At 32.5% G+C, this 27,661-nt stretch overlaps 1 protein-coding gene and 1 non-coding gene across 2 annotated transcripts; both read left to right on the top strand.

Annotated features, from left to right (window-relative positions):
- The first annotated feature begins 4,810 nt into the window (after positions 1-4,810).
- LOC128034985 (small nucleolar RNA R71) lies at positions 4,811-4,917 on the top strand. Its single transcript, XR_008191389.1, has one exon. It is a non-coding gene; the product is annotated as a small nucleolar RNA R71 (small nucleolar RNA).
- Positions 4,918-22,413: 17,496 nt separating this feature from the next.
- LOC105804186 (classical arabinogalactan protein 7) lies at positions 22,414-23,365 on the top strand. The gene has a single exon (XM_012636681.2). The coding sequence runs from the start codon at positions 22,617-22,619 to the stop codon at positions 23,049-23,051; it is 435 nt and encodes a 144-aa protein (XP_012492135.1). The 5' UTR covers positions 22,414-22,616; the 3' UTR covers positions 23,052-23,365.
- The last annotated feature ends 4,296 nt before the right edge of the window (positions 23,366-27,661 follow it).

Here is a 27,661-nt window from a genome sequence, read left to right as displayed (position 1 = left end):
GAGACACAGTCATGTGTCCCTACTTCGAATGTCCACATGGCCTGACCATACGGCCGTGTGACCCCTGCAGTATAAAAAGATTTACCTTTTTCCTAAAAATCCCACATGTTTTCGATTTAGTCCCGATTCATTTCTAATGTCTTTTTAGGCCCTCGAGGGATCGTAAAAGGGACTATATGCATTAGTTTGAACATTATTGCTATGTTTTATGTTTTGATTTTATTATGATAAATAAATGTTCGTTGTATGATGTTATTTTCTGATAACGCTCTGTAGCCCTAATCTGGCGATGAATATGGGCTAGGGGTGTTACAGACCTACTTTAAATTCTTGGGTTCGAATGTGCTTATCATGTCATCTCTTTAATCTCTCATTGAATAGCTTGGAATTTTCATATGAGAAAGTTCGGAATTCTTCTAACTCATTAAGTTGTAGTATCCATTTCTCTTTTGCAAGCTTAGGATCTAAGTTGAGCTATTGGAGAGCCCAATCCCAAAGACCAATCGATAGTGAGACATCCCTAAAGGTGTCTTGTAAGTTTTCCTGTGGACCCATAAAGCGTCATCTAGTCTTTTGTACCAGTCTCGTCGGTTTGGACAAACTACCCTCTCAAGTATACCTTTTATCTCTTTGTTTGCCAGCTCAACTTGTCCATTTGTCTACGAATGGTAAGCCATGGCAACCTTGTACTTCACTCCATGTTTATCGAGTAACCATTTCTACCATTTGTTCACAAAATAAGACCCCTCATCACTGATGATATCCCTAGGAGTTCTAAACCTTATGAACACATGTTTCTGCAAAAACTTCATCACAACCTTGGCATCGTTCGTCAGATATGCTTCAGCCTCAACCCACATAGATACGTAGTCTACTGCTACCAATATATACTTGTGGCCAAAATAAGGAGAGAATGGACCAAAAAATTCAATACCACAAACATCAAATAATTCTACCTCAATGATGTTTGCTCGGGGCATATCATTTTTGTTGGTGATGTTTCCAACCCTCCAGCATCAATCACAACTCTTTACATAGGCATACGCATCACTTTGAATAGTGTTGGCTGAAAGAATCTGGCTTGTAATACTTTGGCCGCAGTACGTGTACCTTTGAAGTGACCCCCACTTAGAGCTGTGTGACAATGATATAAAATCTTCTATATCTTGTTTTCTGCCACCTATCTCTTGATCATTTGATCTACACACTTTTTGAACAAGTATGACTTTTCCCAGAAATAGCACTTCACATCCTGAAGAAAATTTTTCTTTTGTTGATAAGTAATATCAATCAGCATCAAACCACAAGCTACATAGTTAGCAAAATCAACAGACAAAGGGGTATTATGGACAAGATTTACCTTAAGTATGTGCTCGTCTGGAAATGTCTCTTGAATGGGTATAAGTGGAGAATTTCTTTCTTACGGCTTCAATCTAGATAAGTGATTTGCTACTTGATTTTCTACCCCTTTTTGATCTTCAATTTCTAAATCAAACTCTTGGAGTAGAATTACCCATTCTATCAATCTCGACCTGGCATCTTTCTTGGCAAGTAAATATTTAATTGTCGAATAATCCACATAGGCAGTCACTTTGGTACCTACAAGGTAAGATCAAAACTTGTCAAAAGCAAATACAATAGCAAGTAACTCTTTCTCTGTTACTGTATAATTTAATTGAGCTCCTATTAGAGTCTAACTTGCATAGTAGATGGGATGAAAAACTTTGCTCTTTCCCTAGCCCATCACAGCCCCTATCGTGAAGTCACTTGCGTTACACATCAACTCAAATGGAAAATCCCAATCCGGTGTGACGATAATTGGTGTTGAAAATAACTTTTTCTTCAAATCATTAAATGCTTTCCAACATTCTTCATCAAAGTTGAATATCATGTCCTTCTCCATTAATTTGCATAATGGTTTAACGATTTTGGAGAAGTCCTTGATAAATCTTTGATAGAATCCGGCATGTCCCAAAAATATACTAACATCCTTTATAGATGTTGAAGGTGAAAGTTTCTCGATAACATTTATCTTTGCTTTATCTACCTCGATTCCATATCTCGTTATGCAGTGCCCCAGAACAGTACCTTCTCGTACCATGAAATGACAGTTTTCCCAGTTAAGTACGAGGTTTGTTTCTTCCCACCGCCTTAGTGCCTTGGCTAGATTAGCTAAGCAATCATCATAAATGTCTCCAAACACTGAAAAATCGTCCATAAAAACTTCCAAATACTTCTCAACCATGTCAGTAAAAATAGTCACCATACATCTTTGAAATGTAGCAGGTGCATTACATAAACCAAATGACATGCATCTAAATAAAATTGTACCGTACGAGCATGTGAATGTTCTTTTGTGTTGATCCTCTGGTGCTACTGTGATCTGATTGTATCCTGAGTAACCATCGAGAAAATAGTAATAGTCTCACCCCGCGAGTCTATTTAGCATCTAGTCCAAGAATGACAAAGGAAAATGATCTTTCCTAGTTGTCTTGTTCAACTTTCAGTAATCTATGCACATTCTCCATCCCGTAACCGTTCTAGTCGGTATTAACTCATTATTTTTGTTTTCAACGACCGTAATACCGCCTTTCTTTAGCACGCACTGAACCAGACTTACCCATGAACTATCTGAGATGAGATTAATTATACCTGCATCTAACCATTATGGGGTTCAGTCTTTGTTTTCCATCAATCGTACATTTCTCGTCAACTTCTAGGATTATTTTATGCATGGAAATGGATGGTCTAATACCACGGATATAGGCTATGGTCCATCCAATAACCTTCTTGAATTGTTCCAACACTGAAATGAGTTTTTCTTCTTGCTCTTTAATTAACTCTACTAAAATAACCACAGGTAAAGTCGAAACGTTACCTAAATAAACATATTTTAAGTGCGAGGGAAGTACCTTAAGTTTTAATTTAGGTGGCATATCATTGACGCTTTTGGTTGAACATAAACTCTACTTTCTAATTCCAAAGATTTAAAACGAGATTGTGGATTATATCCCTTCCAGTTAGCGTCTAGCAAAGCTAAGTTTTTCAACCTCTCTTCATCATTTGGAGGGTTTGTTGTTCCAAAGGGTCCTCAATAGAGCTAAATTCCCATTCTACCGCTAAATCCTCTAACTTAGATACTACAAAACAATCATCAACTATGTTAGAGAATTGCGTAGACTTAAAAACATTAAAAATTACCTGGTCGCCCTAAACATGCACAGTAAGCTCACCTTTCTGCACATCAATAAGGGTCCTTCTAATTGCTAGGAAAGGCCTTCCTAAGATGATTGGTATCTCTTTGTTTGCTTCAAAGTCTAAAATAGCAAAGTTAGCAGGAAAAATAAATTTGTCTACACGTACTAATACATCCTCAATTTTTCCTTCTGTAAGTGCTAAAGATCAATTTGTTAATAGAAGTGTAACCGTAGTAGGCCTAACTTCACCTATTCCCAACTTCCTAAATATGGACATGGGCATCAAGTTGATACTCGCACCCAAATCACATAGTTTCTTACCATAATAAGTTTCTCCAATGTTACAAGGTATGGTAAAACATCCAGGGTCCTTCATATTTGGGATTAGTTTATCTTGTAGATTTGTATTGCATTCCTTCGTTAGAGCTACCGTCGCAAATTCTCCAAGTCTCCATTTCTTGGATAGGATATCTTTCATGAATTTGACATATTTTGGCATCTGCTCAGGTGCTTCTACCAAAGAAATTTTGATATGAAGTTGCTTGAGTACATCTAAAAATTTCTTAAATTGGACTTCCGATTTCTACTTTTGAAGTCTTTGAGGGTAAGGTGGGGAGGATTTTTAACTTCAACTGGTTGATTCGTCTTTTGTGGCAATTCTGTATCTATTGAAGTTGTTAGTTTATTAAATTTGACTGGGTTAGAAGTTACCTTATTAGATTTTGCAGATTCTGGTTTTGGTGAACCTGGAATTTCAACACTTGGCTGAACTTCCACTGAATCTTGAGCATCAACTGGCTCCTCTTCAACTTTGACAGTGTTGGGCTCTAATGTCTTTCCGCTTTTTAATGTCAATGCTTTATAATGTTCTTTCCCTAAATTTCTTAGATGTTTCGTATCACTAGGTAGAGCACCTTGTGGTCGGTTCCTAAGTTCAGTAAAGCAAGTTGACCCATTTGCTTCTCCAAATTCCTTAAAGTGGCATCATTCTTTGCCATATATGCCTTCAATAGGTTCCCTAAGCTATTGGAAGGTTTAGCTTGATTTGGTTTCTAAACTTGTTGGGTAAAAACAGGTGGTTGGGTCGATCTAGGTTGTGCATAAGTGTTACTGGTTCCAGCCCCTTGGTTGCTCCAAGAAAAATTAGAGTGGTTTTGCCAAGATGGGTTATAAAAATTAGGTTGTATTCATTGCCTTCCTTGGTTTTGGATTTGGTTACCAATGTAATACACGGATTTTGGGTTTGATGGACATTCTTTGAACAAGTGCCCTTCCCCATAATAAATACAGGCTATAGTCTTAAATTGATTCGGTGGCTAAACTGCAAAATTATTAAATCCATTAGTAGTAAATTTTTAAGCATTGAGGATATCGAAGATTCCTTAGATGCGAGTGAAGTGAGAGCACCCACTTCATGTACTCCAGTGACTTGTCTTCCAGATGCTACACGGTCGGTTGGCAATTGGTAATTGTTGCTAGCAATCCTCTCGATGATTTCATAAGCCTTGTTATAAGACTTGGAGAAGAGAGCATCGTTAGTAGAAGCGTCCACTACCATCCTCGTGTGAGCATTGAGACCATTATAGAACGTCTTTAATTGGATGTAATGAAAGATTCCATGATGAGGGCATCTTCGTAATAGTTCTTTAAACCTTTCCCACGCCTCGTACAAGGACTCATCATCTATCTGTTGGAAGGTAGTAATCTCATTCCTCAACATAACATTCTTGCTACATAGGAAGTACTTCATAAGGAATCGTTCTGCTAACTCTTGCCATGTGGTAATAGAATTTGGTGGCAATGAGTTCAACCAGGCTCGAGCTCTGTCTCTTAGCGAATATGGAAACAACTTTAATCGTAATGCATCTTTGGCTACTCTGGCTAATTTGAAAGAATCACCCACCTTCATAAACAATCTTAAGTGAAGGTGAGGATCTTTGGTAGGCATTCCACTAAATTGGCCCACTGTTTGAAGCATTTGGAACATGACTGGCTTTAGCTCAAATTTTTTTGCCTCGATTTTAGGTCTCCTAATACCCAAACTAAGCTCATGAAACACTGGCATGACATACTATCTTAGAGCTCTATCCATATCATCATCAATAATGATAGGATTTTGAGCATGATTTGCTCCATTTCCTTGATTCGGATTTTCAAAGTTCATCTCTTCGATCCTTCTCTAATTTGCTTAACTTTTTCTTTGTCGAAAAATCCTTTCAATCTCAAGGTCTACGGGGAATAGGTAGATAATTCTATCAATACTCATAAACACCTGAAATAATAAAAAATAATGGATTTTAAATAAAACAGAAAAATAAAACAAAATGCAAAATTCAAAAATAATGACTTCTAAAACAGTCCCCAATAACGGCACCAAAAATTTGGAATGACGAAAAATGTGCAAATGCACACAATTGCAACAAGTAATAAAGTGACAAGTAAATGTCGAGTTATCGTACTCGCAGGGACCATGAAAGAAAAATGTTTATGAAATATAAATCAAACACTTTGGTGATCGGAAAAATATGTTGTTTTGAATAAGTGATTTAAAAATTAAAAATTAACTAAGTAAATAAAATAAAAAGTAAAAATTCCAATGCCTGATTTCAAAAAGATAAGTTTTAATCAATATGACATAAATGTGTTAGATCAATTACATTCCTTAACTTAGAATTACTAAACCCATGTTCATATTGTTACGAAAATTTTCACGGCAACTTGATAATTTGTTAACTCATCGCACATACATAACTACAAAATTAATCAATCTTTTTAACATTTCTTAATGTCAATTCTAAAATTAATCAATATTCATAAGCACATATAAGATTAAGTGAAGTAACAATATTTTTCTATATTGAAACAGTTTAATCACAATAATCTTGCAAGTTATGCAAGGCTAATGTATCGTTTAATACTGTTGCTAATTTAACCTCACTACCTTAGAAGATTAAACATGCACCAATTAAATTTTTTCAATTAATTACAATTTCAATATGTTTCATAATTAATTCATTTGTTACCTTACTTTTTATAAAGAAAGTATAACATAAGCATGGTTTTATTTAATTGAACAACATACTAATGCCTATAACAACACAAACATGATTTTAATCATTTAAGTGGACAAAAATGAAATCAATCCAAGATGAATTAAATTTAAGTCATTTTAATTAGAACAAGAACAACAACACAACAATCATTCATATTCATAATCGCAACATAAACAAGAAAATTAAAGAGAAGGGAACTAGGAATCAAATCTAGGATTTCTCCAAAGCAAGACTAGTGAGCTTCTCTTATTCTCTGCTCGTTCTGTTGAACCAAGGACTCTATGAATAATTGAATGCTACTATTCCAATGTGGAAGAAGGCTATTTTTCAATAGGGAATTTGATAAGAGAAATGGGAAAATAAGAAAGGGAATGGAAGAGAGAAAGTGATTGAAAGAGAGAGAGAGATGTGTGCGAATGAAGGTGTATTGAATGAAGTAGCAAAGGGGGGTGTTTATAGATGGGAGTGGCTACTAAAAATAGAAAATAATTAACAGCCATACACTTTCCCTTGGCTGGCCACAAAAGGAGCAAGTTTGAGTAATTCAAACTTTGCTAAATTTAGCTTAGGGTAAATATTCAAAAACACGAAAAGTGGAGGGGTTTGAATGGAGTTTAAAGAAAATTTTATGTATTTTTTGCAAGCATATAAATCAGAAAAAATCAGCTGATTGGGTCAGTTTTTTGGATAGTTTTGGGCTGCCAATTTGCTTGGTGGATCAACCTTCTCTTCTTAGCATACTAGGCCACTTTCTCCTTCAGGTTTTATATTAAATCTCAAACCAACTAAATTTGGATAAAAATTAAATAAAAAGTACATAAAATAATCATCATTTGGACCGCCCTTGGTTGGAAAAATATTAAGCCTTGCTCTTGGTTCATTTGATGCAAAATTTTCTCCAACGGTTTAAGCCTTTCGAGGTGTTTGTCGAGCCAATTTTCACCTATTGTGTAAAACTGTAGAAACTAAACCAAATTTGTGAAAATTTATTATAAAATAATTAAAATTCAATATGCTAATAATTTTGGTGAAATTTAATTATTTTATAATTAAAGTATGAATTTCAACAAAATTTACTACAAAACTGCATGAATTAGAGCTCAAAAGGTGTTAAAAAAGTCTATATATTTTTGTATTTCTACTACTATTACCAGTACATCTTCAAATTTACCTTCTGAATGTGCGTAAGATCGATCAGTTAACTACAGCGTGACTATGGTGGGTCTTGCCTTCCCAATTCCTAGCTTCTTAAAGATAAACATAGTCATTAAATTTATACTTTCTCCTACATCACATAATGCTTTACCAACATAATGATTTCCAATTGAACAAGGGATACTAAAACTCCCTGGGTCCTTCAACTTTGGGGGTAATTTATTCATCAACATCGTTGTGCACCCTTCAGTAAGAGCAAAAGTTTCAAATTCTCCCAATCTATGCTTTTTTGACAATATATCTTTCATGAATTTTAAGTAATTGGACATTTTCTCCAAAGCTTTCACAAACGGTATGTTGATATGGAGTTGCTTCAGGGCATCAAAAAATATATTAAAATGTAAATATTGTTTGGACTTCTGGAATTGTTGAGGAAAAGGTTGCGGTGGCCTTCCTTTAGACTACTAATATTGTTTTGCTATGGCATTCAGTTTGACCACATGATCTGATTCTGCTGCAACATTCTCTTGTTTGGCCTTTTCAGTGCTAGATTGTCTTTCATATGGTTTTGTGATCTGTCCTCGATTTTCCTCTTCAATAGTGGCATCTCTAACAACTTCATTCAGCTGAGTACCACTTCTGAGAATGATAACCTTGCAATACTCCTTCCCTTGTGATCTTGTATTCTAAATATCACTTAGCAATGCTCTTTGAAGTCTCGAATTTAGAGCATTTGCGATTTGTCCCACTTGATTTTCCAAGGCTCTTAAGGATGTAGCTTGACTCTGAATTATAGCGTCATTTTTGGCAATGTATTATTTTAGCAATGTTTCAATAGATGAAGAAGATGATGCTAAATTTTGTTGAACATTTTGTCACGGCATAGGCTAATCATAACCAGGCTTTGCACTTATGGCATTTTTTCTAATAACAATATTGGAATTTCCCATTGCTTGATTATTCTAGCTAAATTTTGGGTGTTGCTTCCACCCTGGATTGTAAGTGTTGGGATAAGGGTTATTATTACGGTTGAAATTTCTCATGTAATACAAAGAGGTTGGGTTTGATGGACATTCATCAAACACATGATCTTCCCTACAATAGGTATACAATAGTTCGATTTATTTCATCTCTTGAACTACAGCTGATTTCTTCATTATTTTGATCATGTTAGCCATAGATGATAGTTGGGCTATCAATGAAGTGATTGGATTGAGCTCCATAATGCCAGCAACTCTCCTACTAATCCCAACTCTCGTGGTAGGATATTGATAATCATTGTTGGCTGTCCTTTCCAAAATTTCATATGCTTCATTATAGGATTTATCCAACAAGGTACCATTGGTAGAAGCATCAACTACCATTCTTGTATGCACGTTTAACCCATTATAAAACATTTCCATCTATGACCAGTGCTGGAATCCATACATCGGACATTTCTGAAGCGATTCTTTAAATATTTCTCAAGCTTCATACAATGTCTCATCCTCTGATTGCTGAAAAACGTGATGTCATTTCTAAGCTTGGCATTCATATTAGACAAATTATATCATAGCAAAAACCTTTTGCAAAGATCATTCCATGATGCCATCGTCCCTAATGGTAAAGCATTCAACCATGCTCTTGCACTATCTCTCAATCAATAAGGAAACAGTTTAAGTTATAGGACATCTTCAGGAACACCTTGTTGCCTAAACGAGTCACAGACTTCTAGGAAAAGTTGTAAATGCAGTCATGGATATTCAATAGGCAACCCACTGAACTGTCCTACAGTTTGCAACATCTGAAACATTACCGATTTCAACTTAAAATGTTGAGCTTGAATAGGCGGTCTGACTATCCCTAGGTTCAAATAATCTAGAACTGGTACAACATGCCCATGAATGGACTTGTTGCGGTCATCTATCACACGAGGAATGTCAACATTCTGGCCATTCAAATGCAATGGATTTTCCATACTTGGATCATTTTTGATCCTAGCCATATCTCGTAAGTTTTTTCTCCTTCTTCGCAAAGTTCTCTCAATCTCTAGGTCAAAAGGATAATCTTCGTTAACAGGAATGCCTCTTCTTATGCACTGATGACAAACATGAAAAAAATTAAAGACAATTAAGTTAGATAAAACTAATGGAATTAGATAAGCAGTAACAAAACCAAATTTCACCAAATTGCCAATCCTCGACAATGGCGCCAAAAACTTGTTGCATGTAAATATAATCTGCAAGTGTGCAAGTATACATGTCAAATCAAGTAATATAATGATAGGTAAGATCGTCTCCACATGGATCGGACATGATTAACTTGGTTAAGCTGTTGTTATGAAGTATGTGAATTAAGCTAAGGCAAAACAATGTCAGAAATGCAATGGTAATCAAAATAATGATGATGTGCGCAATATGTAAACAAAAAAATTTAGAAATATTCTATGGCAAAGTTATCAAGTCAGGGATGAGAGGTTCAAATCTGTTGAATGAGGAGGTTGGGATTACTAGGAATCCACCCTTATAAACCAAAAATGCCTCGGCAATATCTTAACCATTTTATCACTCAAAATGGATATAAGATAGTCTAATTATTTTGAAAGCAGGACCTTAAGTTAGCCCACCTAAATCGTTATATGTTTAGAGGCCTCAAGTGTGATTCCCAACACTGATTTCTCTTTGTTCTGTACAAACACTGCTCTATGTCTAAAAACTACTATGCGTATTCTATCGAACAACCACTTGTATCATTCAATTTTGATCCAACTAACCTAACCTTTTCAGAATTAGACTCTATCTCTAGATTCTGCATACATGCAATTCAAGAATAACAAAGTGAATGAAATAGTAAAATAGATTATCCAAGCTTCAACATTAATGGAAAATTAGAGCATCATCTAGTAATCCCAGTTCAATGAGATTTAACTCATGGGTTGGTTAATCAAATCCGAATTCAAAATATCATTCAACATATTCAACAATTAATTTTGAAAAGAAGCAATTCAGGAAAATAAGGGAAGAACTTCAGGAAGCTTTCTCCGTTCCAACTCTCAACTCCAATGGCCCAATGTCTTGCGAAGACTAGGTTGACTGCCTTTTTCTTCTCCCTTGTGTTCTGTTCTACTGCTCAGCCTCTACTGCTACCCTTTATTTCCGCCTCTTGGTTCTCTTTTCTCCTCCTTTTTCTTTCTCTTCTTATAAGGTAGATCCCCCTCTCAGCACACAAATTTTTCTCCCCCTTTTTCAGGTAGATCTTTCTGGTACAAGTACAGTTGGCTGAGAGTGGCACGAGTTGGGTGTTGACTCAGTGTCTTCCTAGAATTTTCATGACATTAAAGTTGACAATCTATCCACCCTTTTGCTATGACAAAAATTCATTCCTTAATATTTTTTCCTCATTCTACACCTACCATCCAAACAAATCTTTTCCACCCACAAGTAAAAGTAACATAATAACATTTAAGCACAATCCAAGCTTCATGATGCAATGTCCTAAAATGCAAATACATTTACTTAAGTACAAATAATTAACCAAGCCTAGAGGCCTGAAATATAACTCTTTTCAAGAGCTATCAAGTACTACTCAGCTTCCTCGCCAAAAGGGGGTGTTACACTAAACATGATCATGGAGCAATACCAAATGTATCAAAAAAATTTAGGGTATTGCAGACTATAATTGTAACACTAGAAGAATTCAGAAACAAACCATAGATGCATCAATTTGACCAAACTATTGAAAGTTTCATCCTAACCTGCAATCATCTGACCAACTTGAACAATGATGCATAAAAGGCCAAGTCTTAAATAGCCTATCCTCGTTCTCATCATTTTGGTTCCAATTTTACAAATATTATCACTGTTCTCAAGGTAAGGCCTTCCAAGAAATGTTTTCAATATATCAAGTCACACCCTTACCTTGGTAACTTTCATATATATGTTAAAACATAACTAGAAACAAAAAACTAAAACCCCACCATTTTTTTCGATAAAAAAATGAACAAAATAAAAACCGTGATAATGTAGGTTAAAATTAAAAGAAAATAAAAACTAGAGAATACTGTTGAAGAAGCCATACTAAACAACTAGTTTGAAGGTTAATACCATTGTTGGCAAAGCAAAGATTTGGTTTGAAAAAATTAAGCGGCTAGAGGGTTTTTTCCTATGGAATAAGGAATAACATTTCATGATTGTTGTATGAAATTATAAGATCCAAAAAAAAAATTAAGCAAGCTAAAGAATTTTCAAGAAACTATCTTTAAAATAATTATTTCATTTTCGACCAAGTGATAAATTTTATTCATAGGATAGGATGTCTTTACTTGAAAAGAAAAATCCTTATAATAAACTTCTAATTGTTCTTGAATAAAAGGGAGTAATTAATTAATGGCTATGTACTTTATCAAATCTTTCAATATGGTACCCCTACATTTCAAATTGTCAATTTTGGCACTTGATGTTTCATTCAATCTATCAATGCGATACTTAACCTCTAATAGTGTTAACTTTTTAATGATTTGACATGCTAGCTAATAAAAATATTTCACATGTTGTTTTTGACACATTAATAAGGCCCTTATTTATATTTCTAGAGAAAAATACAGTACACCCTAAAATTATTTATTTTAATAAAAAATTAACCTTTTATTTTCTTTTCCATCAAAAGTCTATGCTTTTCTTAACCTTCCCTTCTCCTTCATTGCTACCGCAGTCACTAATGAAGTTGTTTGGCATCATTTTTCGGTTCAAAAATGGCATCGATCAATTTGCCTCAATCCCCTGAACTTGGATCTTACTTTGGTTTCTCTCAAAAGAGTTCCAATGTCCATGAATAGGCTTTGAAGATTTGACATTGTATATTTTTTATCTTCATTTCAAATCGTATCTTCGTTTTCCTTTACTCCCCCTTACATAATCAAAATATGTCATCCAAACAAGGGAAGTATTATCTTTTACTTTGATTTTCTTTAATTTTAGGAAATCCAGGACATGTCGTAAATTAGGAGATAATGAAAGGAAAGGAAATTTAATAATATTTTGTTTTTAAATGTCATTATTATTCTTGGTTTCTTTTAATGACTTTTTTCTTTACTATTTCTCCTATTAATACATTAAAGTTTTTTCTATTTTTAATAGCTTATTACTTTGTTGTAAATGGTTCTAATTATTTTTAAACTATTCTTTTTACTTTTAAATTTAGTATCAAATTAAAAACTAACAAAATTATTATTTTAAAAAATTTTGAATTATCAAGACTATTTTCAAAATTGTATCAAATAAGCAATTTTATTAAATTAATTTAAACTTTTTTTGTTTAACACCTAAAATTATTGTTTATGAAGAACACTAAGTTTTAATTAGTTTTAATTTAGTTTAATTACTTTAGGTGCAATTATAATTGGAACATTGTTTAAGTAAATCATTTACTTCCTTTCCATCTCTTGACTAAACAAAAGAAATGTTAAAATTCCTTTCATTTACTTTGTTTTATCAATTTTAGTTATCCAAAAAGAAATAAACATTTCTTCTTTAACCTTCCCATCCTTTCTTTTCCTTTACTATTAATTATCCAAACATATGGTAAATAAAAATTCCGAATGGCTAAACCTTTTAGAAGAAAAGAAATCATTTAACTAAATTTTGAAAAAGATTATCGTTATAGACCGATTGCTAATCCTTATCCAAATTACATTTTGTTAAAGAAAATGTTTTCGAATAGTTAGAATCTTTTTATAAAAATAACATATTAACTAAAATTTGAAAAATAATGACTATCAAAGACTAACAACTAATCCTATTCTAACTCACATTTCTTTCTCTCTGTAACAACCTATACCCAATCTGATCACCGAGTTTGAGCTACAGGATGCTGACCCTACATTCGTCACCGAAACAACTACGATTCAATTTACCCTTTTATATATGTTATTAACAATATTATTCAATCTCAATATGATTTTCCATCATTTTCGGGTTTTATATGAGCTTACGAAAGCTCTTTTGTTAACTCGAGGTCGAATTAGAATCAAGTTGTAAAGTTTAAAAAATATCAGGTTGACGTTGCGACTTCAAGCATTCCTCGTCGTGATGTAATTCACTGACGATTTCTTATCTCGACGACAAAAGCTCAACATCACAACGTGTCCGTCTGTTTCTAAATTATCCAAATGGTGCCTAATCAAAACATTCTTCCAATTCAATATGAATACCAAATTAACCAATTTAACATTCTAACTATTTCCATATGCTAAATTTCATCTTGTTGCATCAATACTACCTATATATAACACATTCAACATATGATATTTTCATCATTTCATCCATTTAACCATTTAAATACCATTTCAATTGGTAATTCATCATATGTTCCATTCTAATTCACTATCATTCATATATATACGTAATTCAAGTAACATGTCTATTCAAACTTTTGATTTTACCAGTTATAACACAAAACCGACTTAAACCTAAATACATGTCATATGTTAAACCAAAAGGTTGTACAAACATTGTTGAGTTGAGGATCATTGACTGGATGCTGAATCATCCGTCGAAACTTCGAGATTTACCTACACCTACGCACGGAGAAAACAAAACATACGTTGAGTGATAAAGCTCAATGGCACTTTCATGATTCAAGTCAATATAAAATAAGTATTAATCAAATGCAAATAACCAATTCAAGTTCAGTCTTTAACCATATCACACACACATACATGCCAAAAGCTTCCAATATCATATGAAATTTGCATATAACCATTTCATACATCAATTCATTTGATATTAACATTTAAATTTATCATATCATACCATTCAACATTACAATAGAACTGACCAAATCATACCATTTGTCAAGTGCCAAACCTTATACCATTTAAACAATCGAAACCATTAATGTATCTAACATGTATACCTTTGGCATTAAGTTATTCAATTTTCATGTTCAATTAATACCATTTAACCATTTAACTTACCATTTTAATCTCTTTCTAGTGTCTATTGATTCAATCGTATTCAATTCAGCACCTAAGGCTCGATCTTGAATAGATCGCATAATCTTTTATATACTTTCTTATCGTGAATTACATATATGCATTCATATAGTTCCATATTATCACATCATTTCATATACTATTAGAAGCGTTAAGCCTATAGGTATCATATGTCACAAGACAATACATGCCTCCAAAACACACTAGGGTCTCCGTGGAGACAATCAGTAATAGTGGTCTCCATAGAGACAAGACTCGATAATCCGGAACAAATGTTGGGTTTCGGTTTAAACAGTGAATTCTTCGTACATTAGTATCATCTCAATCATATCCCATACAAAAAAAAAAACTCTATTGGCATGCCAATTGTATCTTATCCTTTCTTACGTTCATCCAGAAACATTTAAAGCATTAGATCATTTCTTTACAATTCAATCCATTTCTCATGTTTTTGTACCATTTTATAACCAATTCAAAACAAAATCACAAGATATAATTTCATAATTTAAATAAATCCAATAAATTTTACAAACATAGCTACACCATATGAACTTACCTAGCAAAAATGATAGTAAGCAAGATGTCGAGGACTAATCCATAATTTTCTCTTTTCTTCGATTATCTCTTGGTTGATTCAAATCTTGATCTATACGGTAATTCATTTTAATTTATTAATTTTAATTACCTTATAACATCTTATTCAATGCATATGATAATTTAATTTCATTTTTATAATTTCCTAAATTTTTACATTTTATTCAATTTAGTCCTTAAAACCAAAACTATCATATCTTTCACATTTAAGCCCTGCTTTACAACTTTGATTTCAATCGATTCTTTTACAACCCTTTACTATCTATAATTATAGAAACTTCATAATTATTTTCATTTTAGTCCCTATACTTAAAACTAGCATTTAAACTTTACCATTTAGTCCCTTTTTCATTTCTAAACTTAAAAGTTAACATTTAAACACCAAAAGCTTCAAAAATATCAATAAAAACATTAGAAAAAAATTAAAGATTGCACAATTTAATCCCTGGGCTAGCTAAATCAAGCTACAATGATATCAAAAACATAAAATTTATGAAAAACGAGTTCGGTTTGGACTTACATGCAAAGGAAGAAACCCGACCGATTGTTGAAGCATTCAATAATGGCTTCCCTTGTTCTTATTTGTGTAAAAACAGTGATGAAAGAATAAATAATGAAGATGGCCACTTTTACTAATGTTTTAACTTATTTTTAATTTAATTTAACAATATTTTTATTAGATAACAAGCACTAACCATCCAAAATTATAAAATATGGCATAATTGCTACTTAAATCTTCAAATAATTACCATCTCGAGCCTTTTTAACTAATAAAAATCAATAAGGATTAACTCTTATGGTTTTACAATTCAATCATTATACTTTAATTGCTAACCATCCAATAAAATTACTGGATTGAAATTAAATATAATACTATAATAGACTCATAAATACTATATAATAATATTTAAGGACTCGATCATTGGAAAACAAAGTTTTGAAACCACCATTTCTAGAAACACTAAAAATGGGTTATTATAGTATTCCTCGAGAAGTATTATTAAGATCAAATATTTATTTATCATTTAGTGACTCTTGAACATTCTAATTTGAATCTTTATCGATCATTTAAGAAATTGTTATATATATTGTTATTCAATACTTATTTCAATTTACACTTTCGTTCATCATCTAACATCAACACCCTAACTTCTACACACAACTTTGTAATGAGGTGTGGAAACCAAAGACCTTTTCTAGCTCCTCGTGCATATACATTTGTGTGTTATGAATCAACCAACATCAATTGTACATTCTTGCAAAACAACGTATAACAATATTTCCCAATCAGAAGGAATTTGTGTGACGTTCTAAGCATTAGTCGAACATAAATAAAATGCATCTACATCTTTGCAGCAACAAACATAATGGATTATTAAAAATATTTAGGGTTCCCATTTTTGTTCAATACCCAAGTTGCTTGCCCTCCATATTGGATTATTTTATTATAATCTAGATGATTTTATTCCAATTGATCATACTCTTCAATACATATGTTAGGGGGTTCACAACCTATTAATATCTTTGGTCGTGATAGATATGGCACCTCACGTACCATTACGATAACATTGACAACATCAAGAAGATTTGCATAAAATTCATTGATAATTAACAAAATCGCATGTCGATAAAGCTATAAAAAAAGTAATCCATCTCAATCATTCAACCAACATCAGTATTAGCTCATAAAATTGTTAAGTGGTGAAATCAAAATCCTTTTCATGCATTGGAGGCTCATTAGCGAACTTCACATATCACTGTCTAGCCTCATTGGTCATAAACTTATTCGATTCATTCTGTCATGAAACTGATTGAGAATCGCTATCAACCAATTGTGTTATCAACATTCTCAACAATTACTAACACACAAATACCAATTAACTCACTACAAAATCAAACAATAATAAATCACACTCCTAAACCTGGTAAACAAATCTTTTCAGCAAAAGAGATGACAAACTTTGAATTTACTACACTAAGAAATTTAGATAATACGCATGAAACAATTAAAACATGAAATTAACATACATTATTGCATATCCACTAATCAAATTTATGCTTCTCCTAGGCTAGCACATTAAAGGCCATAACTCTAAAATCCTAGAATGAAAAAATACCTGAGTTTAAAGTTTTAAGAATAACATCACCTTGTTGAGAATTAGAAGGACCCACTACTTTTAGAAAATTGTTGCAACAAAAGGCTTAAAAATAAAGGATGATTGAAAAAAAACAAAAAAAATAGTGAAGAAAGAAAAAGAAAGGTAATATATGATTAGGGGAAAGGAAAAAAGTTAAAAGAAAAGAGCATAATGCTATAGTACATATAAATTGAAGCTCAAGAAATTAAAATTAAAGAAAGTGATATGAGTAGATGATAAGAGCCAAGTCATACAGATAAAATGTCTAAAATAAAAATAAAATGTCAGAAAAAACACTGCCATCACGAATAAAACCACTTTTGTTCATCAACTATAAGGGCAAGGCATGTGAACTAGTATGTTGCAACCATCATTGATTATCTTGTCCTTCCCAAAAAACCACTCTTAGGTTTTGGGAAATGTTTAATCTTTCTAGTCAGACCTAGATAAAAAGGGTCGATCAAGTTCCCACAAACTTGAGAAAGGTGAACCATTGTGAACTTAAAAGAATACAAGTCATCATCAACTCAAAAAACCTCACTCAAGGGAAGAGGCAACAAAAAATCCTTTGGCCCTATTATTATTTCTAACAATCACTTATCGAAAAGAGGTGGCCGAGGAAAGGAACAAATGTGGTGGAGGATGAAGGAAGGAATGACGGTGAAAGAGATAGATGGTGGAAAAGAGAGCAACAAGGAAAGAAGTGATAACAGGGATGAGAAGATGGAAGAGTAGGGGAGAAAGGAGTTGTAGTTAGAGAAAGAAGGAGAAAAATGAGAGAAAAAGATAAGAGGGAAAATGAGAGGAAAATAAAGGGGAAAAGGGAAAGAAGAAGAGAGGAAAAAGGGTGAGGGTAGAATTTGATGGTTGAATAATGACCTTAAAGGCTAGAATATTAAAGAAAGGAAAATGTTTTTTTTTTAATTTTTGGAAGGGAATTATTATTTTTAAATACTCCTTTTACTCCATAATATCGGTTCATTATGCTACAAAAACATTGAAGTCCAAATATTTTTCCTAAATGTGATTTCATAGACTCGAAGTCTCAAACTTTACTCCAAATGCATTTTTATCTATGGAGAAGTGTCTGACAAGCTAATAGGTCCTCTAAATGTGTCTAAGGTAGCAAATAGGCATATATAACATGGTCCAAATATGGAATGATGAATTATTGGTGTTGCGAACTTCAAAATATATGGTTCTTCTAAAACACTTGCAGCTGATGATAGAATGGATTAATTAGCCAACTGGTTAATATGTACATAAATTTCACTATTGGATTCTAAAGCTACATGCAACTTCCATTCCATGAATCAATGGCTAGTGATATGGTGGTGTGGCACTAGACAAAAAGAGGAGAAACAAGGAAAAGCTAACAATGTTTTTTGTAGGAAAAATTGTCATTGATCCAAATTGAGAAATCTGAAAAAAATTTAGAATTCTGAGCTTTCTTCCAAAGTCAAGTTGTTTTGCTTGTGTCCTTTCTATGGGGTCCTTTTTGCTCAGTACAAACTTGCAGGTAAAGTTCAAGGAATTAAACCGTTTTTAATTTTCAAACAACCCCTAAGGATGTTGTTGTTAATAGAGTTTAGACTAGTTTGCTAGAATATAGGTTGTCACAGGCACGAGCTAGTAAGGGCACAACACAAGCCTCGTCAATGTGGGTAAAAGATGATCTTACTTCTTTTCAGCAAGATATCATGTTAGATTCTACCAATATTTGACAAATGAAATGTTATTTTGAGCATTATGTAAGGGAAAATTATTTTGAATTAGATTAATTACTATGGTAGTAATTGCACTCTCTTGTAATTACAAAAAAATTATAATTCCCTAGAGATGATTGGTGACAGTGTAATTACATCGTAATTCATCATATTTGATAGTACAAATTATAATTACATACTTACATAATTTATATTTAAAAAAATATTAATTATTATAAAAATATTAGTATGATAAAAATAATTTCTAAACTAGCAAAATTAAAATCAAATCATCATGTGAATTATGTTAGTCTAAAAAGTAATTGATAGCACAATTACTAACAAAATAGTAAAAAAAAACATCATATGAAATTTTTAAAATGTTTTAGTGCATTTTTGTTGGATTATTCTCTCTTTAATATTTAATTGATGCTCCTTATCATCATCTATTGGTCCTTAACCGAGTTCATCATCGTCCAATTTGAATATCAATTATTAAGATTATCAATATCTCCTTCATCTTGTACTCTATAAAGTATGAATCATCTCAATTTCACCTATAATTGAAGTTATGAAATATGTAATACGCTAGTACGATCCAATATTATTTTCTTATGCTTTACTAAGTTGATGTTGTTAATATGAAAAATATCTTTTTAGAACAACAAATGTCTTCTTAACCACCTTTTAAAGCTTCTAATGTCTTAAATTAAAAAAATTAAAAACTTCGTGAGCTGTCTCTGGTAATTGTGTCTAACACCTTTCTCTCAAATGGTATCATACCCTATAATATGGTGCAATAATACTTTTTTATTCACATAATTAGCATCGACCTTAAAATTTTTGGCTTCACAGTCCAAATAATTTGCAGCTTTAATTATAAAAACTTATATAAACTTAACTTGGAGAAAGATTTATACTAAGTTATATTATTTTTAATAATACGTAAATTAAGTAAAAATTAATATAAAATTTATAATATATAACCTTTATAAAAAATAGTTTTATAAATTATCCAAAACTTTCATAACACTTTTGTAAAAAATATAATTTTTTCTTATGACTTTAGAAAGTTATTTTTATAAATAAGCTACGATAAAAAACTATAGCAATTTTATAATATATAACATGGGCACATAAATAAGTTATGTCCATACTTGATCATAACTTTTAGAAATAAATATAGAGATAAATATCTAAACTATACATGAACTTTGATTTTTTGCTATTTTATATATGAAATTTTAATTTGATTCATTTTCACAAATCACTAACAATATTATCAAATTAACACAATTTTATCTTGATATATTGCATATACAAATAATTATATTAATCAAATAAGAAAAATAAATGTGTGTATTTATTTATTTTAAATGTATACAATTGAACCAAAATCAAAATTTCATGTATACGTATGAATCATAATTCAAATTCCAGGTGTGTAATTGCACCTAATCAAAGTCCGTGTACCAAATTGCACATTGGACCAAAGTTCATGCATAAATTTGATCTTTATCCCCAGAATATATTTTAACACTTTTATAACATGTAAATTATTTTTTATAATAAATTCTTTTGACTATAATTTTAGAAATTTTTAGGAGTTAAACAATATATTTTTATTATAACTTTATAAAATATACAAATTGTTTTTATAATATATTTTTAGGATTTAAGATATAAGAATTTTTGCCATAACCACCTCAAACACTATTCATGCTTATAATATAAAATTTAACTTGTATAAAAATATTTTTTAAATTGGATTTGTGTGTAAATTACCTTTGTAAGTACTCCAATTTTGATCGTCCTCCTAAAATTAGAAATTGTAATTGGAGCACTCCAATTACACCCAAATCAATAAGACTCACAAATTACAATAGTTACCTAAAAGGTTAACATTATATAATTACAAGTAATTACACTCAAATCCAATTACTAAGTTACTTTTTAAACACTACTTTAATTATTCAGTTTAATGCTTGTATGATTGATTCTAATAGCAATTATTGAACACTCAGATTCTAGCCTCACCTATGTAAATAATGTATGTGAGTTAATTTAAGTAAATTATAACTTCAAAAATAAAAAAAAATGTTAAACTGAATAACTTATTTTAATTCTAAGTAAGTAATTAGCTCACACATAATTTTTACAAAGGTAAGAGACTTTAACCTTCAAGGTTGAAGGTTTTAAGACACTTTTCGTTTTGATGGCTCGAGGTTAAAAAAAACTCAGCCAGGATGTTATTTTCTAAATTAGTGTTAATTAAAAAAAAGTACAATTGCGCCATGTCAAATGATTGAATAGTTCTTAAATACAATTGGATGAAAAAGGAAAATGTTAGAATTAAATATTAAGTTCGAAATTGTCAAAGTTTTAAAATCGGGAATAATTTGGTAATATAGCTGTGTTCTCAAATTCTCCCCAAATTCTCTAAATTTTTGCCAGCTTTTGCCAGCTCCTTTCTTTTCGTAATTCGATTTATTATTCCCGATAAAATAGTCTGGCTAATTCCTCCATTGGTTGTCACGATTCAACAACTCAAAAAGCATCAGCCAGGTTCACCCTAAACTTCATACATCACCTTTCTCAGCTTACCGCGTGTCTCCTATTGCCGACCTAAAAACACTTGTCGTCCAAGCAAAGGAAGTATCACGGCTTCTTCAAACTTCTCCGCGTTGTCTTGGAGCTCGACCAGAAGACACAGCCTCATTTGGCTCACAAATGGGAACGTGTTAGTTAGTTGTTTTCCATTTGTAACGGTTCTTTTTAATTATTTTATTTATTTATTTATTCTAATTACTCTGTCCCCAATTATTTCCAGAAAACGGCTACTTCTCAGCGAACCCATTAAACAAATGTAATTATTAATATTAATGATAAAATCATCTACGTTGTAAACAAAGTACCACCATCAATCACAGCCATTGTGATCTTGACATCGGTGCTGAAACCCCATGTTTAGACTTAGATCTTTAATTATTCCGAGAAATAATCAAAGAGCTAACCCTAATATAATAAAAACAAATAGATGAGATTATTTGGATCCAGTGTTAATCATGTGTATACCATAGAAATATTCAAAGGGGGTATTGAAGTAATATCACCGACTATTTTGAAGAAGTTGTTGAAAAGTTTAACGCGGAAGGTAGTCCGCTTAGGGAAGAAGGTGACCAATATTTTTATTTTTATACTATAAAAATAAGATGTATTTGTCAAAACCCTCTAATATATAGATAAGGACATTTTACTTACCTTAAGCAACCGACAATTGCCCAACCCTTTGTGGCATTACACGATAAATCAGCGGCTAAATCCAAAATTCACATCAGTAATTGAGGTTATTACGTTCATCTAATCAAGGACAGGTGTCAGAATCATAGCCCTTACAGGTTACCTACAGCTTTTGTATCCGATCTTTGAAGAAGCTGAAAAAATATTAGTTAAAAGTGTAAAAATAATTAAACGTGCCTAACGCATTGCTTAGCTAATCCCACCATGTCATAGTATGTGCTTGCATGTATGTAATTATGGATGGGATGCTAATAATTAAAACTATATAAATATATGTTAATATATTTCATAGTTTTGTATAAACAATCTGAAAGAATCAACTTGCGTTATTGTTTTTGTTATTTCGTCTCTTTTTCCGTGCTGTCCACTTCCACTTTCCCCTCCCTTTTTATATTCCCTCCCTCTTTTCAGTTCCCTCACTACCAAACTCCAAGAGAAAACAAAGAAAAGACTCTTCCTTTTTTCCTTTCTTTTCTGTCCAAGTTTTTGAGTTTTAAGCCAAGATGAATGCTACCATGTTTAAGGTTTTGATGATGTTGAGTCTTTTGGCCACCGCTTGTATGGCTCAAGCACCAACAGCACCACCCACATCTCCACCACCGCCAGCTGCTACTCCAACCCCCACCCCATCCCCAACCCCAACCCCAACCCCAACCCCAACCCCAACCCCGACCCCATCCCCAACCCCAACCCCAACCCCATCTGCATCTCCAGCTCCAACCGCATCACCCACCACTTCCCCATCGCCTTCTCCTGAAGCTTCTACACCTTCTCCTTCAAACGCTTCCCCTCCAGCTCCTACCCCATCAGGTGGAGCTGCTCCAGCCTCCGAGCCCACTGCCGACCAAGGCCCTCCTCCGTCTGCCGCCTCCACCAACGGTGTTTTCATTGGTGCAACCGCTCTTGCCGCCACTTTCTTCGCTGCCTTTTTGGCTTAAGAAAGTGAAGTGAAGTCCAGCTTTTTTGGGTTTTGGGTCATGATTCTTGAGGATCTTTACTTTCATGCTCTCTTTTGTTCTTTCGAGTAGTGTTATTTTCTCTTACTTTATATTTTCCATTGCACCCTACTTTTTCGTTTTTGTTTAATTTATTTGTTATGTATGTTTGATGATGACGATTCTATTATTTTGGGTTCGGATGGTTGATTGTATTGGTGGTGTGACACGCGTAAAGACCGGATGGTTGTAGAGATTGGACTGTTGTACATCTAATTACAGTGGAATAAAAACAGTTTGTTATTCTTTAAAAAAAATGCAACTTCTCCATGTATTGTTCATGTCTAATTACTTTATGCATTATTTGCTTTTTATTTTTTATTTTTATTTAAATTCCCAAGCGATAATCAACTCTAGGGAAATCACCTTTTTGGTTTCTTTTCATTTCTTTTTTCACGTGTGCTAGTGTGTATAATGGCCATTGGAGGCATCCTTGAATGAAAGCACTAAGATAAGTTTAATGTTTAGACGAAAACAGACTTCATTTGTCCCCTTTTTTTCTACTTTGATAAGCAACGTTTTGACAATTTAGTACACGAAATAATTGTTTTACATACGCCAAAAAGGATTTATTTATTTAAAAAGGCATGGATTTTTATTCAAATTACAACATTAAATTTGGCATTCAACCGAACGAGAGATCAAAACAAATTAAAATTTGTGGCCATGTGATTGGATTAACGTTGACTTTAATAATGTCTGAAAAAGAAACATCCAACCATTATCGCCCATGATACAGACGAATATAGCTGTTATTATTTTAGTTAGGCTGGGATAAAATCTGTTAAGCAAGAAGTTGAAAAGATCGAATATAAATATTTATGTGAAAATTTCTTTCCGGAGAAGATACAAATTACTGGTAAAGATAATTTTAATATAACGGAAAAATCGAAGAGTACAAAGATGGAGATTAAACTAAACCTTGAAATCTGAAATAAGAACCTTCAAAATGCAAACACAAAATTCTCTGAAAGCTTGTAAAAGCTACCTAAATGTGTAATGGGTTGTCCTTCTAGGCTAGAAAATGGCCTATTTGTAGACTAAATTTATAGATCAAATAATATTAAAATAATCTATACTAATCAGAGTTCAATTGGGACAAATAATCAGAATTTGACTAGAAGAAGAAAGCCGAGAAAATTGCATAACATGTCGTCTTGTTGTGACGTGGTTGCTGCCTTATCGAGACGCCCTTCATCATGTCGTCGGGACAATACGTCTCTTCTCGTCGGGACGACGCCTCTTCCTCGTCGGGACGTCAACTCTGTTTCTGCCAAAAATGCGAGATATACTCTACAAATCTCCACCTTAACTCGTATTTCCACAACACCTTCTTTTCCAAAGCCTGCCAGGGGCCTATCTCGTATTAACTGAGTCGAAGTTGTGCTTAGAAGCTGGAAGACTTCTAGTCATTGGCTTGCGCACTGCCAAATCAAAACTGACCCAGGTTTGATTTTCACGAACGTAGTACCCTATCTTTTCAAAACCTGCATCCAAAAGAGAACTTCTCTTACATGAAACAATCATACATTTTTTCCTTCTATGACCAAGTTACCTCCGCTTCAAACGAGTTGACTCCTTAACAGATGAGGGATGGTTTGTTTCACAGGTCACTATTGATCCTTACAGAATATAAAGACTGTTAATCCTTTTACCTTTCATCAAAACGAGAAGACCCACAAGATACTTTAATGTTGCTTGACTCGATGTTAATTCTACAACCCTTCAAGTCCAAACTTTCCAAGGAGATAAGATTTCTCTTTAAATCAGGTACATACCTAACATCTGATAGTGTCCTGATTGTCCCGTCGTGCATCATGATTTGAACAATACCAATATCGATTACCTTACTAGGTGAACCATTTCCCATATGCACAACTCCACCTTCAACTGAATTGTATGTGGAGAACCAGTCCCTATTGGGGCATATGTGGAAAGAACACCCCGAATTCAGGATCCACTCGGATGTAATCTCGGAGCTTTTACTTGTTGACACCAATAAGAAATCATCACCCTTATATTGGCCAAACTAGCACCAGTTAAATTTTCCTTGTTGCTCTCAGTAGCCTTTTTATTTCGCAGTTTATAACAATCTACCCTGACGTGACCAAACTTCTTACAATATTGACATCTTTTGTCACATTTCCTTAATTCTACTAAAACCGAGGCTTACCTATCTGACTTGCTATCTGAACCAAACTCATTGTTGAGTTTTTCTTTGCTCAACAGATGACCCTTCACATCCTCGAATGAGAGATTATCTCTGCCAAAAATCAGAGTCTCCCTGAAAAACTTGTATCAAGGGGGTAAAGAGCATAATAATAGCATAGCCTAATCTTCATTGTCAATCTGAGCATTCTTTAAATCATTCAAGAGAATAATAACTTGACTGATATGACCTGTAAGGTGCTCACTTTTGTCCATACGAAATGTGTATAGACGTTGTTTCAACACCAATAGGTTAGCCATAAACTTTGTCGCTTAGAGATTCTAACCTTTTTTCATAAGGTGAATGTCGTTTTCTCCATCAAAACCTCCTGCAACACATTATTTGTTAGACATAATTGAATTATGGATAAATTTTTTTATTTAATCTATTTCATGATCTGATTGGTCCATGTTTGCATGCTTCTTCTCTGTAAGACCATCTCAAGATCACTCTGAATCAGAACTGTCGTCATCCGAACTCGCCACAGATTAAAATTTGTAATGTCATCGAACTTATCAATGTTAAATCTTGTTGCTACTCTTTCTGAACGGATTGATTGAAAAAATTGACCAAGCTCTAATACAAGTTTGTTAGGGATAAACCCGATTAAGCACCGAATAAGTAAAATAACAAAAAAGTTGAAAAGATTGAACACAAATATTTACGTGAAAAAACCTCTTCGAAGAGGATAAAAAACCACAGACAAAGATAATTTTACTATAACAACAAAAATGAAAAGTACAAAGATGGAGATAAAACTAAACCTCGAAACCCGAAATAATAACCCTTAAAACGTAAACACAAAATTATATGAAAGCTTGTAAGAGCTAATACCTAAATGTGTAATGGGTTATCTTTCTAGGGTGGAAAAAAGCCTATTTATAGGTTAAATTTGTAAGTCAAATAATATTAAAAAAACCTACACTAATCAGAGTTCGATTGAAACAAATAATTAGAATTTGACTGGGAGAAGAAAAACCAAGAAAATTGCATGTCGCCTCGTTGTGACATGGTTGCTGCCTCATCAGGACGCCCTTCATCGCGTCGTTGGGACGAGACGTCTCTTCTCGTCGAGACGTCGGTGGTTGTGTCTTCGGGACGACGCCTCTTCCTTATTGGGACGTCAACTCTGTTTCGGCTAAAAATGCGAGACATACTCTACAAGTTATAAAAAAAAGTGAAATTTGAGATTGATTTATGATAATATAAGATAAGATAAGGTTAATATTTGGTAGTGTGCTTTTTTATTTATTCCATAAGTAGTCTTAAAAATTTGTCATGTGTCTCTTTTTTTTAAATACTTATTTTTTTAATATTTTACTATTCCCCTCTAAAACACTTGCCAACTCTTTAATCGTGTTTGTAGAATTTAAAATTATACTATTAGTCGGTATGCCAAATGTTTTTCTTAATTATATTAATAGTTTTTATTAAATTATATAAATACTAAATTGAATAATTAATTAAAATCTATATAACACTCAAAATTTTATACCTCAAAATTATCGTTACCTCAAATCTCACTATTTTACCAAAAAGAACTTCATTAACTATTTTTATTTTAAAAATAATTTTACTAAAATAAAACAAATTTTACTAATCAATATTCTATTTGATTTCACTGAGCTTTTATATATCTTCTTTATGATTATAAATAGATATTTTGTATTGGTTCACAAAGATGCATTGCTTAATATAAACAAAATAAAACTAGAAACATAAGACCAGAAAAACATTATATTGTATTTTCTAAAAGCAACATAAATATAAACTATTTATTTTAATCATTGTTTGGTTTTTTGTTTATTTCATTAATTAGATAATGATAAATGCGTGGTTTGATTTTATATTAAAATTTTTGATAATATTTTAATATTAAACTAACTAATACTTATGAGTAAAAAATATTTTATAAGTAAAATAATAATTCAATGAGAATAGTAAATATCTTTAATGATAGTAATTACTTACATTAAAAATATAGTAAGCTTCTAATAGAGACAGTTTTTTAAAGGATTTTTTTTAAAAATGGATAAAAATTAAAATTAAAATACTATATTGTAACAGCTCGATTTTGGACCTAGTCGGAACAGTGGTTTCGGGACCACAAATCCGAAGAGGAAAAATTTTATTTTTATTATATTTTTATGGTCTACGGTTTCATGGAATGATTTTTTGAAAATTTCGTTCGAAAATTTCGACGTTTGGACACTCAATTTAGTAAAAAGGACTAAATTGTAAAAAGTGCAAAAGTTGAGTTCTACATGTTAAAAGTGTCAAATTGTTATGAAATTTTAAATTAGAGGTCCTTAAATGGAAATTAGACCATTGGTTAAATTTTTGG

The sequence above is a fragment of the Gossypium raimondii genome, chromosome 11 (genome assembly GCF_025698545.1).
Source record: "Gossypium raimondii isolate GPD5lz chromosome 11, ASM2569854v1, whole genome shotgun sequence".
NCBI lineage: Eukaryota > Viridiplantae > Streptophyta > Magnoliopsida > Malvales > Malvaceae > Gossypium > Gossypium raimondii.
This window is presented reverse-complemented; position numbering and strand designations above follow the sequence as displayed.